At 38.8% G+C, this 20,623-nt stretch overlaps 1 protein-coding gene across 4 annotated transcripts in view; it reads right to left on the reverse strand.

Annotated features, from left to right (window-relative positions):
* The window catches only part of LOC127425678 (growth factor receptor-bound protein 10-like), an 80,735-nt gene that overhangs the window by 50,360 nt on the left and 9,752 nt on the right, over positions 1 to 20,623 (reverse strand). For all 4 annotated transcript variants that reach the window (XM_051671887.1, XM_051671888.1, XM_051671884.1 and 1 more), the window contains exons 2-3: positions 13,207 to 13,310; positions 9,369 to 9,462 (exon numbers count right to left, since the gene is read on the reverse strand). In XM_051671887.1, coding sequence (XP_051527847.1) covers positions 9,369 to 9,462; positions 13,207 to 13,257 — 145 coding nt within the window. In that variant the 5' untranslated portion in view covers positions 13,258 to 13,310. The remainder of the gene's footprint in view (positions 1 to 9,368; positions 9,463 to 13,206; positions 13,311 to 20,623) is intronic.

Consider the following 20,623-nt stretch of genomic DNA (forward strand, 5'->3'; position numbering starts at 1 on the left):
AGCGGTGGTTTCCACATTGCGACTCTCCAAGCCCACATTTTTGGAAGAGTCTTTTAAAGATCCGCTGTGGCTTCCTGGATGATTTTAAGCTGAGCCATTGGACACATTTTGGCAGATCAGCCACAGAAGATTCAGTGTCCACTTGTTCTTCATTTGCAGAGTATGACTCTTTACCATGGCTCAGTCACAGTGGTGTGCCATAATTTTTTTAATGGCCTTTCTCTCCAAAGCGATGTCAAAAACTTTTCACCTTATGTCTAAACAAATTTTGATTATGACATAAGGTTGTGGTAATCAAAATGTTGGTCTGAACCCAGCAAGGGGGCAATATATGAATTATATATGAACTACTGCACGCATAAAATTGATAGTTCACCCAAAAATTAAAATTCTGCCATTGTTTACTCAACCACATGCTGTTCAAAACCTTAATGACATCCATTCTCCACTGAAACGCAAAGAGAGTTGTTTGGCAGAAGTTAAGGACTGATAGTCTCAGTTACTATTCACTTTCATTTTATGGAAAAATGTGTAGGTACTCAAGTCACTTTGGATAAAAGCATTACCTAAATAACAACTGTTTTGACACTGAAAGTGAGGTGAAATATTGAGCCAGCCTCGAATTTTGTATAATTTCTTAATTCAAACTGCAAATTGTTCCCAGTATTTGGACAATATTTTTTTTTTTTTTCAAAAAAGTTCTACTCGTTATTGACTTAAATTTTTTATTTAAAAAAAGTCAAATGTAAGAGAAAAATATTTTTTGTTCAGATTTTAAAAACATTAAAGGGATAGTTCATCCAAAAATGAAATAATTTACTCACCCTCATGCCATCCTAGATAAGTATGACTTTCTTCTGCTGAACACAAATGAAGATTTTTAGAAGAATCTCAGCTCTGTAGGTCCATACGATCCAAGTGAATGGTGGCCAGAACTTTGAAGGTCCAAAAAGCATATAAAGGCAGCATAAAAGTTATCCGCACGGCTCCAGTGGTTAAATCCATATCTTCAGAAGCAATATGATAAGGGTGGGAAGAGACAGATCAATATTCAAGTCCTTTTTTACTATAAATTTTCTTCTCTGCCCAGTAGGTGGCGATATGCACAAAGAATGTAATTCACCAAAAACAAAAGAAGAATTTAAAATTCAAAAGGAGATTTATAGTAAAAAAAACAACTAAATACTGATTTGTTTCTTACCCAAACCTATTACAGGTGCATCTCAATAAATTAGAATGTCGTGGAAAAGTTAATTTATTTCAATAATTCAACTCAAATTGTGAAACTCGTGTATTAAATAAATTCAATGCACACAGACTGAAGTAGTTTAAGTCTTTTGTTCTTTTAATTGTGATGATTTTGGCTCACATATAACAAAAACCCACCAATTCACTATCTCAAAAAATTAGAATACATCATAAGACCAATAAAAAAAACAATTTTAGTGAATTGTTGGCCTTCTGGAAAGTATGTTCATTTACTGTATATGTACTCAATACTTGGTAGGGGCTCCTTTTGCTTTAATTACTGCCTCAATTCGGTGTGGCATGGAGGTGATCAGTTTGTGGCACTGCTGAGGTGGTATGGAAGCCCAGGTTTCTTTGACAGTGGCCTTCAGCTCATCTGCATTTTTTGGTCTCTTGTTTCTCATTTTCCTCTTGACAATACCCCATAGATTCTCTATGGGGTTCAGGTCTGGTGAGTTTGCTGGCCAGTCAAGCACACCGACACCATGGTCATTTAACCAACTTTTGGTGCTTTTGGCAGTGTGGGCAGGTGCCAAATCCTGCTGGAAAATGAAATCAGCATCTTTAAAAAGCTGGTCATCAGAAGGAAGCATGAAGTGCTCCAGAATTTCTTGGTAAACGGGTGCAGTGACTTTGGTTTTCAAAAAACACAATGGACCAACACCAGCAGATGACATTGCACCCCAAATCATCACAGACTGTGGAAACTTAACACTGGACTTCAAGCAACTTGGGCTATGAGCTTCTCCACCCTTCCTCCAGACTCTAGGACCTTGGTTTCCAAATGAAATACAAAACTTGCTCTCATCTGAAAAGAGGACTTTGGACCACTGGGCAACAGTCCAGTTCTTCTTCTCCTTAGCCCAGGTAAGACACCTCTGACGTTGTCTGTGGTTCAGGAGTGGCTTAACAAGAGGAATACAACAACTGTAGCCAAATTCCATGACATGTCTGTGTGTGGTGGCTCTTGATGCCTTGACCCCAGCCTCAGTCCATTCCTTGTGAAGTTCACCCAAATTCTTGAATCGATTTTGCTTGACAATCATAAGGCTGCGGTTCTCTCGGTTGGTTGTGCATCTTTTTCTTCCACACAACTTTCTGTTAACATGCTTGGATACAGCACTCTGTGAACAGCCAGCTTCTTTGGCAATGAATGTTTGTGGCTTACCCTCCTTGTGAAGGGTGTCAATGACTGTCAGATCAGCAGTCTTCCCCATGATTGTGTAGCCTAGTGAACCAAACTGAGAGACCATTTTGAAGGCTCAGGAAACCTTTGCAGGTGTTTTGAGTTGATTAGCTGATTGGCATGTCACCATATTCTAATTTTTTGAGATAGTGAATTGGTGGGTTTTTGTTAAATGTGAGCCAAAATCATCACAATTAAAAGAACCGAAGACTTAAACTACTTCAGTCTGTGTGCATTGAATTTATTTAATACACGAGTTTCACAATTTGAGTTGAATTACTGAAATAAATGAACTTTTCCACGACATTCTAATTTATTGAGATGCACCTGTATATCACTTCTGAAGACATGGATTTAAACACTGGAATCATATGGAGTACTTTTATGCTGCCTTTGTGTGCTTTTTGGACCGTCAAAGTTCTGGCCACCATTCACTTTCATTGTATGGACCTACAGAGCGGAGATACTTTTTCTAAAAATCTTTGTTTGTGTTAGCAGAATAAAGAAAGTCATACACATCTGGGATGGCCAGCAGTCATATCATCCTGTAGCTCTAGACCAGTTGCCCACTGAAGCTAAGCAGGGTTGAGCCTGGTCAGTACCATAGGAGACCTCCTGGGAAAACTAATGTTGCTGCTAAAAGAGGTGTTAGTGGGCCAGCAGGGGGTGCTCACGCTGTGGTCTGTGTGGGTCCTAACACCCCAGTATAGTGACAGGACCACTATACTGCAAAAAGTCACCATCTTTTGGATGAGACATTAAACCAAGGTCCTGACATTCAGTGGTCATTAAAAATCCCAGGGCACTTCTAGTAAAGAGTAGGGATGTAACCCCGGTGTCCTGGTCAAATTCCCCCCATTGGCCCTCATCCATCATGGCCTCCTAATAATCCCAATCCATTAATTGGCTGTATCAGTCCACTCTCTCCTCTCAACCAACAGCTGGCGTATGGCGAGCATACTAGCGCACTATGGCTGCCGTCGCATCATCCATGTGGATGCTGCACACTGGTGGTGGTTGAGGAGAGTCCCCTGTTCACTGTGTAAAGCACTTTGAGTGTAGTATCAGAAAATCACTATATAAATGCAACATTCATTCATTCATTCATTCATAACATGAGGGTGAGTAAATGATAAGAGAATTTTCATTTATGGGTGAACTATCCCTTTAAGAGCCAAACATTTTACATAACAGATACAATTATGAGTTTCGGTAAAAACTAATGAATGGAACTAGCTGCTGAAATCTTCCACGGTTAACCCAGGTCATCAGAATAGTGTAAACATTGGCATAAACCTCCATCCAGAAAATGTTGCAATCAATGTGCCACTAATAGCAAAATGCCACAAGGTGGCGGTATCAAGTTATATGAGAACACTGAAGTGGTCAGTCCTTGTGTCACTTTTCCTAGCACTCACCTTGGCCTGATCATACCCCTTAAAACTGACTCAAACCAATCGAGTCAATTAATGACTCTACAACAAATTATACATGATATTTCCAAAACCAAATGTTCCACCAGTCTTCCTCACAATTAAAACATCTCATGAATCATGATTTACTCTGTGCTGTGAGAGGAACAGCAGGTGTTTTTTTGGAATTGCAAAATAATTAATGCGTGACTACATACTGCATGCTAGTTTAACGAAGCAATTATAACAGGTTCAATGCTTGGCATGAGCATTTTTCATTGATGACTGGATTGCCTTGAATATCTTAATCCCTGCTCTTCTTATTTTATTATGCAAACCAAACAAATTTTCACAAGCAAGACTCAAAACAGCTTGTACAGACCTGTAGAAAACTAAAAGCACAATTTACTAATGAGACGCCTGGAAAGATGACTATAAATGCATCAAATGCTGTGAGTATCACAAATGTGTAAATAGAAAAGAACATGTTTTCAAAGCCAGATCATCTCATTTTGTGTTCCTTGCAAGTTCCTTGGTTTGGAACGACATGAGGGTGAGTATATCATTCCAGATTTGTTTTTGTTTTTTTATTTAAATTTTAAATGTTTAACTATCCCTAGAATGAACGGATGATACCAGAACAGGTCTAAATCAAAGCTCTGCTTCAGACTTCCTTGCAAAAACCAGCAGTGGCCAAACGCAGCATTCCGTACATACCCCAGACCCACACTCTTCCGTGTGTATCCTTGTGTAAGTGTTTGTGTATGTAAATGGAGAGTACGGGCAAGTGACCTGCATTCTGTACATGGCAAGAGCAGTCTCTTCAAACTTAATCATGCACACATATACGGAAAAGGAAGAGGAAACATCAGTTTGATTCAGTGTAAACAGTGAATCTCACTGTGAAACAATGGGACCTTCAAGAGTCTTCCCGTTTGTTGCTCTCAGGGCCAAGGAGACTTTGGTTCAAATGTGCCTTGAGAACCTTCAGAGTTTTCTCATCTTCCCACACCCTCCCCAACTCTCTTCTCCTTCATTAATTTCACATTCCTTACACACACAAAAAAGTCATAACACTAGCAAAAAGTACTATGGCATTATCAAGGTTCTTTAGAGGATGTACCAAGGCAATACCACTTTTCTTGGACATGTTACAATGGCAACACCATTTTTTGACATGGTACCATGGTTATAACATGGATACTTATTTATTTGGACATAATACCATGATAATGTCATGCCTTTTGTACATATACCATGGTTATACCATGTTTTTGGACTGATGCCATAGTAATACTATATTTTTGGATATGGTACCGTGGTAATACAATTTTCTTGGACATGGTGCCATGGTTACACCATGTTTTTGACATGGTACCAAAGTAATACCAAGGTTATTTTTTTGGACATGGCACCATGATAATACTATGTTTTTAGACATGGTATCATGGTAATACTATGTGGTTTGTACATTGTACCATCGTAATACCATGGATTTTTTATGTTACCATGGTAATGCCATATTTCATGGATTGGTACCATGGTGATACTATGTTTTTGGACATGGAACAATGGTAATGCCATGTGGTTTGGACATGGTACCATATTAATACAATTTTCTTGGAAATGGTACCAAAGTAATACCATGGTTATTTTTTTTTTTAACTTGGCACCATGATAATACTATGTTTTTAGATATGGTACCATGGTAATACCATGTGGTTTGGACATGGTACCATAGTAATACCATGGTGTTTTTACTACCACAGTAATGCCATGCTTTATTGGACATTATATCATGTCTAGATGTTTTTGAACATTACCTTTTGGACATGGTACCTTGGCAACACCATTTTTTTGACATTGCACCATGGTAATACCATGTTTTTATTTATTTTTTGACATGGTACAATTGTAATGCCATGCCTTTTGGACATACACCATGGTTATATCATGTTTTTGGACAAGGTACCATGGCAATACCATTTGTTTTGGTCATGGTACTATAGTAATACCAAGGTTATTTTATTTGACATGATATCATGGTACTGCCATGCCTTTTGGACATATACCATGGTAATACCATGCTATGTTTTTGGACATGGTACCATGGTGTTAATACCATGTGGTTTGGACATGGTACCATAGTAATACCATATTTTATTGGACACAGTACCACAGTAATGCCACGCTTTATTGGACATGGTACCATGTAATACTATGTTTTTGAACATGTAACCATGCATACCATGGATTTTTGGACATTGTACTATGGTAATGCCATGCCTTTTGGGCATTTACCATGGTAATACCATGTTTTTTGGACATGGTACCATGTTAATATCATGTAGTTGAACATGGTACCATAGTAATACCATGTTTTTTTAGACATAGTACCATGGTAATGCCATGCTTTTATGGACATGGTACCATGGAAATACCATGGCTTTTTGGACATAGTACCATGGTAACACCATTTTATTTTTATGGTAATACCATAGTTATTTATTTATTGGATATGGTACCATGGTATTGCCATAACTTTTGGACATAATACCATGGTAAACCATGTTTTTTTTTTTTTTGACATGATACCATGGCAATACCATGTTTATATGGCCATGTTACAGCAGTAATACCACGCTGTTTTTGGAAATGGCACCATTGTAATAGCATGTTTTTGGGCATGGCACAAACACTATGTTTATTTAGACATGTACACTATGATAACTCCATGATAATTTCATGGTATTTTGTACGTACTCTTGAAAAAAAATGTAATTAACCATGTGCATGGCATAAATTTAAAAAAATACCATGTTTTTTGGACATGATACCATGGTAATGCCATTGTTTTACAGAGCCAATCTATAAAAAAAGATTCCTATATGATAGTATTCATCAAAGTAGATTTATAAAAGAGGATACACAGATCTCTTCAGAGGCTAATGTAGACAAAACTGCTCTTTCCTGTTGTTTTTCTTTCAGCTCTCTTTCTGTGCAGTGGAACTTTGTGTTAGAAGATGGTCCAACCTTGTGTGCCCAACTATTTGCCTCCCTTTCTCTTTCTCTAGCTCTCTTTTTATGTGTGTACTGAATGTAGGTCACCTCATATAACTCCAACTTATAGAGCGCAAATACAGACATGTAAAAGCAAGCGTGCCTGCTCACACACACCCCGATGCGTGGCCAAATATGACCAGAAACAAACACAACAAGACAGATTTATGGGCTTTGTGTGTGTCTATCCTTGAGTGTCTGTCTGTGAATGTGTAAGGCATACAGTGGCCAAAAAAATAGTTTGAACACTTTTGGATACTTAAGTCACATTAAATATCAAGCCAAAGTGGTTTTTAGTGGATGTATCAAGTCAGTTTCCCTAAAGTTTACACAGGTGTCCTAGCCAAGTAACAAAGATGTTGTTTGTCACATTTACTATGGCTTCACTAAAGTTTGATAACCACAAAATGTCCAAAACTTTATTAATGTTCAACAATAAGCATATTTTTTATATATAATTTGCAACCATACAAACTTCTTTTTGTGAATGCCACTGGTTTGATATTTTGTTATATAATGCAAAGACATTAATATATTTTGTAGTGTAGCTTAAGTGTCCAAATACGTTTTGGGCCCACTATTCAACCTTCTATGTGCTTTCTTGCATATATACTACTGCCCAGTTGAGAGAGTGTGTGTGTGTGTGTGCGTGTGCGAGCGCGCATGTATCAATGTCAGTATTTCTGACAACCCTGACCAACTTGGCCAGCCCGCAATGTATACATGTCTGCACACAAAAGCCTGCTGTGGCTTTCTGAAAAATCTATATGCTTCAGGGTAGTGACACGTTACAGCAAAGCAGCATCTGGAGAGCAGAGCCGGGCACACACTCACAACGTGTACACACACAAGCACACAAAATGATCTGCGGTCAACAGCTTTGCTCGCAGCTATAAAACAGCTCAAGATTTGGGGTAGGCCCTGGCTTGCAGAGCCCATGGAGGATATACAGTCCTTAGTGCACACAACCGCTGCAGCTACAGGAGGGGTCACCAGTAACCTCAGTGACCTTACAGAACCCGTTGACCTGCTGCACACAAGTGAACGCACAGACACACATACATAACCGAAGGGGTGAAATGCTGCCTCTACACTGCACAGGTTAGGGAAGAATGAGATTTTCTCATTCAAAATACAACACTTAATGCAACATAGTAAAAAAAATTTAAATTCCGTCGTTATTTATTCACTTTCATATTGTTCCAAACCCGTATGACTTTCTTAGTTTCGCAGAGCAAAAAAGTAGATGAAAAGCCACGTCCACACTATCCACACATGCTAACGTCTCACATCCACACTAGAACGGCATGGAGGTTTCGATAGAGCTTTTACTACGTTTACGCCTCTCCATTACTGCATACTTCGGAAAACGATGACATTAGGAAACTAAAAATATTTCATGTTAAAACAGTTTACTGTGGATGTGACCTTAGACAGAAATGTTGGCCTCTGTCACAATTCACTTTGGGTGTGTCTCAAGCTCCCTAGTACAGCAGTCAGGACACTGCCCCACGATTCAACCATTTCTAGGGCTGTCCCAATCGCAAAATCGATTCACTGCACTAAAACGTTCGCTCCCTAAAAATTTGCAGAATCGTTGCTCACTATGTTCACTTACCGTAAACAACGCCATATCTTCTGAAGTCTCTCAATTCGTTAGAAGACGAGTTTAAAATTATGAAGTCTTAATTTCTCTTTAAAAGAGATGCTGTTTGTAGCATCTTTCATCCGTAATGTGCATGGAAGGGAAGCACATTTAAATATTAGAGTTTTAAGACGAAGATTAAAAATATATCTTCGTATTTTTATTTATTTTTCATAATAACACTTTACATTTTAATATCTACTATGAAAATGCATGACAGTGTAATTTATACAGCAATGTTGCTGAATAATAACAGCTGTGTGTAAACGTGCAACCTTGTTATCGTGTCACAGGTGACTGAGTCATAAATATTCCAGTGTTCAGTGGATGAACACCCTTGCCAGTGCCCAAATGGGTGTTCACAATATTCTGTCTAACATTCTAACATTCTCTTTTTGTGTTCCATGTAAGAAAAAAAGTCATACAGAACAACATGAGGCTGAGTAAATGATTACAGAATCTTCATTTCTGGGTAAACTATATTATTAAAAGGTTTAATTTCTGCACCACAAGCATCACCAAAAGGAATTGCAAAAATATCGTCATATCTGGCTGGTTGGTCTGATGCTCAAGCAAACAGAGTAATGTTTGATAGTGACACAGAGCCAAAGTGATTCCATTTTTTCAGGGGAATCAACCTACGAATGGCTTACTTGCAGCCATCTTTGCATTTTAAGCCAAGAAAGTATTTTAACACTGAAAAAATTAAACACATCACCTTTAATTTGAAGGAATAAAGGCATATATTAGACAATGTTTAACTGATTCAGTAATTTGCATGCATGAGAATTATGCAATGACCCTTTAAACAACCCACCTGGTTGATTAGGAGAGCTCCGATTGGAAGACTGCTGAAAGCTTGAACCAATGAGTTTGGATGGTCTGTGAGAGGCTGTGTGGTCAACATTGTCCTGAAGAGAAAAAGAGAGGCGGTCAGACAGTTTATGCAGGAACATAACAGATTGACTAGCAGATGATTTTAGACATGAATATACATACTGCATGTACTGGTACTGAATGCAAAAACAGAATGGATGTGAGCAAGACCAGATTGCATGCTATTCCTACTGCAGAAGACAAGTGCATTTGTGTAAGTGAAAATCAGAAAAGAGTGAGACCAATCCTTCTTTCCCAATGCATCAACATAGAGCCAAGAACAAAAAAGGCAAACTATGCATTCAGCTACAGCTTTCGTCTTTTCAAACACACTCACTCACTCACTCACTCACTCACTCACTCACTCACTCACTCACTCACTCACTCACTCACTCACTCACTCACTCACTCACTCACTCACTCACTCTCTCTCTCTCTCTCTCTCTCTCTCTCTCTCTCTCTCTCTCTCTCTCTCTCTCTCTCTCTCTCTCTCTCTCTCTCTCTCTCTCTCTCTCTCTCTCTCTCTCTCTCACACCATATAATTCAAAGCAGTATGCAAAAAGCTGGAAGTAGTTGAGGAAAAAAAATAAAATAAAAATAAGGCCACATTTTCAATTTCCAGTTTTCTAGGAAACCTAAGAACATGGAAGCTGAGTTTCCAGGAACTAGTCTCTGCCAGAGGTCCCCATGCTCTCTTCTTTGCCTTTCTTCTGTCTATTTCTCTCCTAGGCTCTCTCTCTCTCTTCAAGCTGCACCAAGCCTGCCGGCTCTCCGAAAAGAGAAAAACATCTATAAAAACGAGTGGGGGAAATTTACAGCTCTGAGAAAGAGCTTCTCTAAAGCTTTAGCCAGTGTACTGTTAATCTTGCACAGTGTAAAACACTCAAAAAGTCAACAAATGCTGCACACCAACACCAACAGAAAGAGTTCAGCATATATTCCCCCATGTAAAAAGGGCTGGAATTGTGTTCACCCTACTTTAGATAAAGTAAAAAAAAAAATACAAAAAAAAAAAAAAAATTAAGCGAGTAACAAGCATGTTAAAAGTTTTTTTAAATGAAGCACAAAACGGGAAACACCAGGATCAGTAGCAGGGGATGACAGAGGAATGTGAGAGGGTGTGTGTGTATGTGTGCTGCACTTGGATGGGCTCCAGGCCTTGTGGCCGTTATGTAAACCTTAACCCCCCAACTAATTGCACGGGGCAACAAAGGAGGCGAAATTCCTAGAAAGGCGGGTCACGTGACAGTGGTTAGAAAGCCAAAGCATTTAGGAGTTGACCTCTGACCTTTAAAGCAATATCTTGCAATTTTATACACTTACAGCATCAATTGACACTTATGACTGCACAGGTGCAAATAACTGCTTAATAATAACCACATACAAACATATCATTGATGGCCACTCACACTTCGGTTCTAACCCAAACATACGCGCACAGACACTTCAACTCTGACCAAATGGATTCTTGTCCCCTGCTATAAACCTGAAACACTATTCCAAGTCACCATTTGACCTATGACCTACGACCCTAATCTTCATCCTCATTAACTACATGTAACAGACCAAGTTCTTAGGAAGTGGGAGGAAAGGAGGAAGTGGGGACCGGGTGAACAATCCTCGTCAGATATTTATTGCTGCTCTTTTCAGTATCACACAATAAGACACCACTTTCAGCAGTACACAAAAGGTTTGCTTTTCAGCACACACCACACTGACACACACAGACAGCTTCGTGCGTCTCTCTCTCTCTCTCCCTCGAACTGCGGCTCTGGCTCCACCTTATCCCTCTCCCGGCTGATTGCGATCATTCTCCCCCAGCTGTCCCTCATCGCTCGGCCACGCACCCCCGCTCGCCACACTATACAACGCAAGCAACTTAATACTTGCAACCCTTGCATACAACCCAAACATAACTGAAGTCAGGAGTGGAGCGATGCATACCACAAACTAACAACAAAATTAAATTTGCAGTTAAGACATTCAGAAAGATACACTTCTCATAAAAGTCTAGATAAGAATAAATGTGGAGAGAGTTTGTGAAGGAAAAAAGGATAGAAAGGAATTAAATAAAGGGAAAAAATGAAGGAAAATATAAGTGAAATATAAATGGGGTCAAATCATGGAAAACAGGACTTTGCTCTTTTAAAAATAAGAGTTTGATATTCTATGTACCCATACTCTAACATTTACAATGCAAAGATCCAGATCATTACAGAAACTAAGCTGCAAAGACGGGTCATTCGAAACATGTTATGCGGTTATTATGTCAGCCAATCATAACAGAATTAATTTATATACAGAAGTCTTAAAGGTTCAGTAGTAAAAACAGCCAGTTCAATTCTAAGTGTCAAAGAGAGGGTGGAAAATGGGCATGCAAAACTAAAATAAAAATATTTTTGGTGCAATCACCTTAAAGACCCCATGAAATCACTGTACTGTGCTGACGCATTTCCTATCGAAACAAGAAGTTTGGACAGGACATATTAATGGGATCGGCCCTTTAGATTTTAGCCAACAGGCTTTGAACCATGATTTGCTACTTGCTAGTGGGTTGCGGGTAGTTTTAGGGGGAGGGACATTAAAAGGCTCAGTCATATTTACATTTGCACGGTAGGTGGATGTGAAGCGAGTGTGAAACCTGCAAAAACTACTAATCAAGAAGCATCTTTTTTATGCTGCACTTCATACTCTGGGAGAGTAACGTTATTAAGAAAGTCAAGCTAAAATGATTTTCTCGTCCACTGCGAATATTCCGGGTGGCTATTTACGAAGTACCGCCCACAAAGAGGTCACTGCCACACAAAGCAACTTCCTATTGGTCAATGCTATGAATTTGCATGTAAAAAGTTTACCAAACTTTGAGATGACTGTATTTTGTATGTGGAATTTTGCCATGCAAAGTGATTACACCTTTACAAGTACACTAGCATATAGATTTAAAACAACAGACATGGACCAAAAGCCACAAAAATCCCATTTTGATTCCATGGGGTCTTTAACTAGCATTGCAGGCTTCAGGGGTAAATGCAAAAAATGGGGGTGGGTGCTCTGCAATGCTTAAAAGAGAAAAACAGCAGAACCAATCACTTTGCTGGACATTTGGTCTGTGTCCACAGGCCAGTTGCCTGTGGCTGTGAGAAACCCCCTGCAGAGCTCTACATGCCCACAGACAGAGAGCAGCCCACACCCCTGCCTATGCTGTGTACACTAAAGTCTTGCCACATTCACAGGCACCATACAACTTGTATAGGCGACCTGGTCGGGGGGATTGGGGGAATGGGGTTAGAGAAAAAGGGGGAGGGGCTGAAACTTCAGTATATTGAAAACGCAAAAGCTTGTGGAAGGGATGGGTAGCTCATAAGGTTAAAATGAAAGGGATGATATTAGAGAGAAGACGACAGAGAGTGGGCTGACTGTGCAGCCAGAGTATAAATAGCAGCAGCCACCACTTTGCATGTCAGCAAGTCAGCTGTGTGCCACCATGGCAACACCATGGCGACGAAAGGCATGCGGACATGCCACAGAACCCTTGGGAAGCACGGCTTCTGCCGCAATGGAGTTACAAGTCCCCCCCATGCTGGTTAAGGAATATATGTGAATGTATGTGCGAGTGTTTGTGAAATTTATATATGCATATTCTGCCTAAAAAGTGATTATAGCATGGTTAGGACATACTGACACAGTGCCCTGTTGAACCTGAAAGGCTGTGTCTTGGCTCTATGTGTAGACTTTATTGCTTTGGAAAAAGCATTTTTTTTAAATGTGCTTGAGTTTACCTGGTACTTTGGATGGTGGAGAAAATAGTCTGGGCATCCAGCTAAGGCCATACTCAAAGTCACTGCAGATAATCGGAGCGGTCACATTCACCTGCACCAAACCCCTGTGCACCAGTTTGAAAGAGAGAGAGAGAGAGAGAGAGAGAGAGAGAGAGAGAGAGAGAGAGAGAGAGAGAGAGAGAGAGAGAATCTGAGTTGGGATGGATACATAATAGAGTAAATAATAATTCATTTTGACAAGCACCGTGCAATTTTTGATTTTAGTAAATCAAAACTTATATATCTTCTTGTATAACAATTGTAACTGCAGTGCCCCCCTAATGGCGTTAGATAAAATTATAACATTATTAGAAAACATTGCATTAGTATGCATGTGATATCTTTCTTAAATTAATATCACTTGATTTGAAGATTTGTAATCTAATGACATTCATACATTTTTATGTGTAGCTTTTGGGCCCACTGTATATAACTTATGCAACAAATAGAACAGAACACAGGTGTCGAGAAACGTTTTTAAAAGTTCTTTTTAGAATGTTTTTAGAAGTTCTTTTACAGGGTTGTTCACACCGAATGCATTCTTGCACAAAAAAAGCTAGTCACAGCATAACAAATAAAACAGAATCCAGGTATCTTAAGACACATTTTTAAAGTTTAAGTTCTTATACAGTACATTATCAGTTTTCAAAGAATGAAGCTTTCATGAAGCTTCATTTATACATTTCCACAGAGCTCTGGGATAAGCCCCAAATATCTACTGACCCTAGAACCGCCCCTGTTGATTTGATTCTGGATTCACAAGCTCTTGATTTGACTCTGATCATATATGATTCTATTTTGGGTATCATTTTGAAATAAAGTTAATTTTGCTTACATAGGAAGAGAATTGTATCAGGATCGTTCAAATGAAGCAACTTATAAAAAAAATATATACATATTTTTTATCTAGCCCTTCTAGATATACCACAATAGATATATTAAACAGGGTATTTGGTAAATCATAATCAGGTGTTGACAAAGACATGCATTAATGCACATGGACTGTTTGTGACTGTATGAATACTTTGTCCGCCAGCTTGTTTGACACAGCATGCTACACGACAGAATTCACTACTTAAAATAGCACTGAACTTATCTCTCCTATAGCAAGAACGTTTTGAGAGTGGGGCTGTGTTAGGGTTGACTTAAAAAAGTGTGCAAAAGTACAAGAAAGAACAAGACTGATTGGGAAGGAGCTAAAGAAAGACATGGAGAAAGAGAAACGAGTAAAACAGGAGAGGCTGAGGGAGCGAGCCCAGACAGAAATAGTGATTTGGTTTCCATCCTGGAACATTTTGATCTGGCATGCTTGGAAGTGATGCTCGAGCCCTGCACCCAAGTGCTTTTTGATAGGGTACTTTTAACACTGAGTGGAAGTCCAAACTGAGAAGCAATAAGCCCAAACGTGTGGTGCTGAAAGCTGGGCTCATGGCTCAACCCTAGGGCAGCTGAACAGAATGAGTGCAGCAACAAATCCTCAAATTAACATCCAGCACTGAAAGACAATTCAGGCCCGCTATGCATCAATGGACTAAGCTCATTATACTAACAGAAAAGAAAAACAACACATTCATGCACACACATACAGATATTCTCACTTATGATTGAGACCACACTCTTTGGTTGTCTTTATTAGGCCAGCAATGAAAGTTCAACCAGGCACATGTAGTTGAAGAGTGGCAAGAGCTCGAGAAGAAGCCCTGCATGTGTTTACAGTATATGGTATATCTAAGAGGCTGTTCACACTGAACGTGATTTTGCATCTGTCTTCACTGTTTTTCAATTGTTTTTCTAAGAAAACGTGCAAGATGGACGTCTTAGACCATTGCACCGCATCTCGTGCAGGAGCGCCGTGTTCTTTAGACGTCATGTCAAGTTAAAAAAAACTTTCTCAAGACACTTACGTTCAGTTTGATTCATTGCGCAAGAACACATTTGAACTGAACAGCCCCTAAGAGATTACACACTACAGTTTATGCTGTGAATCCACTGATTTTAAAGACTGTGCATTGCAAGGAAGCAGAGGAATAACACAATGGCTTGCTAAAGTGACGCTCTGTCATGTGACCCATAGTTGAGAACATTTTGACTTTTGCTACAACGCACTCTGACGTAAGCATCCGTTGACCAATGAGAATTTCAGTCAGTAGGGTATGGTTTTTCTTTCAGAAATCCAATTTGCTGTTTTCTCTTTCCAAACTCTAAAAACAGACCTACATTCTTATCGTTCAAATGCTCTGAGCACCCTCTAGTACACACTGACTAAAAGCAGAATGTGTCACAAACTGAAAACCACATACACTTCACAAATGCAATGAAGTCATTTTTTTAACAGCAAATACTGCTGCAGCTTGTGAAATCAGTATGGTTGAGATTTAACTGCCTGCATGAAGCCTAGATGGATGACAAATCAACTTTCTACAACCATCTCACTGCTTTTTTTTCTTTCTTTTTAATTTTTTTTTTTTTTTTTAAAGTTCACCAGGGTTCATTTACTGCATCATGTGGTGGCTCGAAGAATGAAACAGAGGCCTAAACGTGGTGTTGAAATCCACTGCGAAAAAAAGGGAAAAGGTTTCCAAGTTCAAGTGGCTCCAGCAGTTAATTTAACGTTTTGAGTACTGATTGACAGAGGCTCTATTGTTTTGGTTACGTAATCCAACCTGTTATTGTTAAGATATCAGACACTATATAAAGCTGCCACATACCGATATGGTCCACCAGTGTTTTGGGTAGCATTCCACACAAGAACCAACAAGAAAAGCTTTGTAGACTCTATGATGAGAAATATGCACAAAGCACCAAAAACATTGTTAAGGGTTCTCGGAGATCTTTGTTTAGAGATGGCTTAAATGCTTGATGATGCACTACGGTCTTATCAGGGACACAAATTAAAAGGGTGGACGGATTCCACCATTGCTTCTCATGGCTGCTGAGGAATTTCAAGGCTCAGATGAACAGTCCAAGATGTCCTGTCCTCATCCTCCCTTTAGTAAATATAAACACAGGTCAAGTACCCCTCTTTACTTTATAATAGGGAGTTTTACCATTCTTTGTGGAATGCTCAATTAGGAGAAAAAGAAAACCATTCTCAGTCAGAAACCTCCTTTCTCTTCTCACATCAAGAGTTGGCCACCACACAGTCATGGGTTGGAAAATCTTTCAGTGAAAGCTTATTATGAATATTGTCCTTCATACGGTCAACAGATGCATCCAAAATGACAAGATGAAGATACCTTAAGCATCATTTGTTTGTTTGAACAAGTCAGTAGAATTAAACTTGTCAAACAAGCTTTACATCTCAGTCATACAGGGTAACAGCTGGGCTGTTCAATATGATGGTGTGACAAGTGGTATACATGTGTAGAATTTGGTGACCTACATGTGGATGACAACTCCTCAGAATGAAGTCCTTTTGGCTCTATTTACAGCAGTGCTATTTGTCATTATGTAAAGCTCAACAAGCGAACATCAATGTGGACAGCATATAAGTAATGCATTGCATTTTCTTAATTATTTTGTGATTTCCTCAAGTTGAATAACATGGGTTGGAACTTCAGTGGCATTAGCTTTGTACATCATAAGAAAGCAGAATATCAACAGAGATTACATAATAAAACTATGCTACTGATACATAAAAAACATTCTATGTAGGTAAAGCCACTCTCCAAATCCAAGCAATTTTCTAAACGTATACAGGTTTGGAACAACATGACGGTGAGAATTCTCATTTTGGGTGAACTATCTCTTTAATTACGAGTTAACCTCTAACTCTAACACAGAAAATAATATTGACTTGTACTTCACTTTGTAAAACTCAAGCAAAAATAATTTGTACAGAAGTGCACTTACAATACAAGTCAATGGGGAAAGTGCTTGCCCTATAGACTTCTATTGTACGTGCATTACGTTTTTGTTTGTTTGTTAGAAATCAAGGGTTATCATGAGTCGTGATAGGGTTATCATGAGAAGACTTGAGCTAATCCAAAGAAAGTTGGGTTTGTGTCGTAAATTAGATATTGCTAGAATGTCAGAGTGCAAACCAAGAGAGCTGAGCTTATTTGAACACTAAGCAGCAGTGGAATACACTGGACAATGGAGAAGAGTGGTGTATTGTGCTGTATTGGATTGCATGGAAGGTCTTTGGACTTTCTAAGCCAGCAGTGGTACAGTGGGGAGATCAAAAGAGTTACTGCCCTGTGATGGACTGACGATCTATCGGAGGCAGCTGGGTATGTGTGCATTCCAAGACCACAAAATCAGGTCAGAATCTATCTAACATTGACCACCGTGTGACCACACACACACACAAAAAAAAAGAGCAAGAAAAATCAATCAGACTGAAGACAGAGAGTGAAGCGCAACAAAAACCGACATGAGTTCCCACTGTCTGTCCATGTGATCCATTGGAGTTTGCTTATGACAGTTCCTGTGTAGCTTTAGTGTATTCCTTCTTTAAATAAACCAGCTTTGGATTGCCCCAAACCACTTTTGTATAGACTTTAGCAACTCTGACCAAAACAAACACAATGGGTCTGGATCAGTCACCAATGGTTAAATTAGGAGCACATGTAACACTACTTTCCCTGTCGAAACCTTTGCACTTTTGCTTATTCTCTCTTTCCCCAAAGACTCGATGTGGCCAAAGCTAATAATAGCACATAAACTACTCTTCCACCTCATTTCTCTCTCCCTCATTTTAGCATGCTAATTGCAATTTTGCGAGACTGCGGAGCACATGCTTTTATGTTTATTTTTTGGATGAATACTTACATTGGGTGCTTTTAAGATAGTGAGAACATAGCCAGATTGAGTAGGGCAGTGAGAGAGAAAGATAGACAGAAATACAATTCCTAACATTAGACAGTGAGAAAAAGGGGATAAAGAGAGAGACAAAATAAATGTTTCTGTCGGTGGAAAATGGATATCTAAGAGCTAGTGTTGCTGAGCCAAGCTGCAGGTATACTTTCAAGTTTCTACTTCAGACTGACCAGTTGCTAGAAACTGACAGAACTGTACAGTCTCTTGATTCATCAATCTCTCTTGCCCCAAGGAACGTTATTAAAGGAAAATTCTGGTTTCAATACAAGTTAAGCTCAATCAATCGACACACATTTGTGGCATAACTTTGATTATCACAAAAACTCATTTTGACTTGTCCCTCCTTTTCTTTAAAAAAAAAAAAGCAAAAATCGAGGTTACAGTGAAGCACTTACAGTAGCTGTACAATAGAAGTGAATGAGGCCAATTTTGGGGGGGTTTAAAGGCAGAAATGTGAAGCTTATTTTATAAAAGCACTTACATTGATTTTTCTATTAAAACTTCTAAAAACTATCTTTGAACTGTAAAGTTGTTTAAATCGTCGTTTTTATAGTTGTTTTAGGATTTGCTGTGTTACGTCGTCATGGCAATGAAGTTGTAAAAATGGCTATAACTTTACACAGAAAAGGTTAGTAAGGGATTTTACAACTCTGAAATCATGTTAACATGCATATTGTTTACTTCTTGTGGCTATAATTTTAAAACAGCGAGAATTCTAACATTTACGGATTGGCCCCAATAATGTTGTCAATTGAGCTTAACTTGCATTGAACCCTGAATATTCCTTTAAGGGGCGTTCATTTACACACTAACAGCAATGCAGCGCAACAGTGCCCACCCACTTTGTTCCGGAAGTATTTTTCCCATTAATTTTTTCATAAAGTAGCTTAGTTCATAAGATTTCTAAGCCATGATCCAAACCAACCAGTTTTGACGTAATTCACAACATTCAAACTTTGATTTGAAGCAAAAAAGTAATTCCGCAATTGAACCTTTGCTAAGCTCTGCCCCCCTTGGTTATGGTTGCTCACTGTGACAAGCTCTGCAGAACTCCCCATTGGAATGAGTGGGAGATTGCTGTGAACGGTGCAATTTTTACCCAAATATTCTAATAAATGGAATGGATAATATTATTATGTGGGATGGAATAAAGAGTGACATTGTAATACATATTTATCTGACATTTTTGTAAAAGAAATTGTTAAATTACATAGTAATTTAATTGAAAACTGTGCAGACTGTGGATCAGAATTGAGGCAAACGATTATTACAGTCACTTGAAAAGAGAAAAGCGTCATTTAATAGCAATTACAAACCTCATAGCATTAGTAAAAAAAAGTGAAAAGCACTGCTTATAACTCTTAATTTACAATCACCTTTGCTAAGACCTGAATCAATACCTAAATTAATGTTAAGGTATTAGCTTTAATTTACCTTGGAGCAAATGTAGGTGTCCTCGCTAATGATACACGTTCATTTGGGAATAAGGAATGACACACTTTAATCCATAGGATGCTCTTCTCAATTTATTTAAAGTTTTGTTTTTTTTTTTAAGAAAGAAAACACAGTGTGTGTATCTCCTATAGGTACCACGTGTCACTATTACAAGTGAACCAGAAACAAAGTTTTTTTAAATTTTTTGGATAATTCAATAAAATCCCGCAAAAACTGCTCAAACACACATTACTCCCATAGGCTCTCATTGTAAAAAAGCAAGCGCTTGTCAGAGAACTAGCGGCGGGGCAACAGTTGCTAAGACAGGATTGGTCTGAAACGCTTTTACAGCAAGGCTTAGCGAATGGTCACTTAAACTCGTTTTGAAAAAATGAATCTGAATTAACGCAGACCGATGGCTTAAGCAGAAACATATACCATTGATCAACAAATTTTGGAGCTCACAGTAGGTCCGTCTTCAAAGGTTTATAAATTATCCTTAATCTTTTCCCCTATGAAAAAAATGAATGGGATTTTTACTTCCGGAACCAGACTGTTGTGCTCTATTCAATTGCTGAAGGTTCAGGCTGCAAATTGCTAGCAGGCAATTCTACTCAGCTACTGTATCTGGTGGCAGGGGCATAGCACAGAATCCTGGGCCCTGTGCAAAGTCAGTGTGTGGGGGCCCCTTCCCATCATCCCATGATCCATGCTATTTATCACACTTTTTTTCAAATAATAGTGTACGACTATACACATAGCACTCGCTGGTAATCACTGGGGAATTCCTGAAGAATGTTTATACCATGGTCTGTTCGAATACTCGATTCTGATTGGCTGGAATGCGTGCAGTTCAAACCACTGAATGCACAGGTAGTTCCGGTCAGTTTTAATCACCGTTCAATATTAATGCGCTGTTTGTAACTATAGCAACATAACATTGCAGAGTGAACAATATCAATTGAAAACATTTCCTAACCACTTTCATCAGCATAGCTAATATAATGGAATTCAGCTTGTTTTGCATGGAGGGTGAAATCAGGACCTATTAAATGTGTCTTTCACTTTCCAGTAAGGCGATGCAATACGATTTGAACTGTAATGTGTTGTGAATATTAAGTTT

This window comes from Myxocyprinus asiaticus, chromosome 34, assembly GCF_019703515.2.
Source record: "Myxocyprinus asiaticus isolate MX2 ecotype Aquarium Trade chromosome 34, UBuf_Myxa_2, whole genome shotgun sequence".
Lineage (NCBI taxonomy): Eukaryota > Metazoa > Chordata > Actinopteri > Cypriniformes > Catostomidae > Myxocyprinus > Myxocyprinus asiaticus.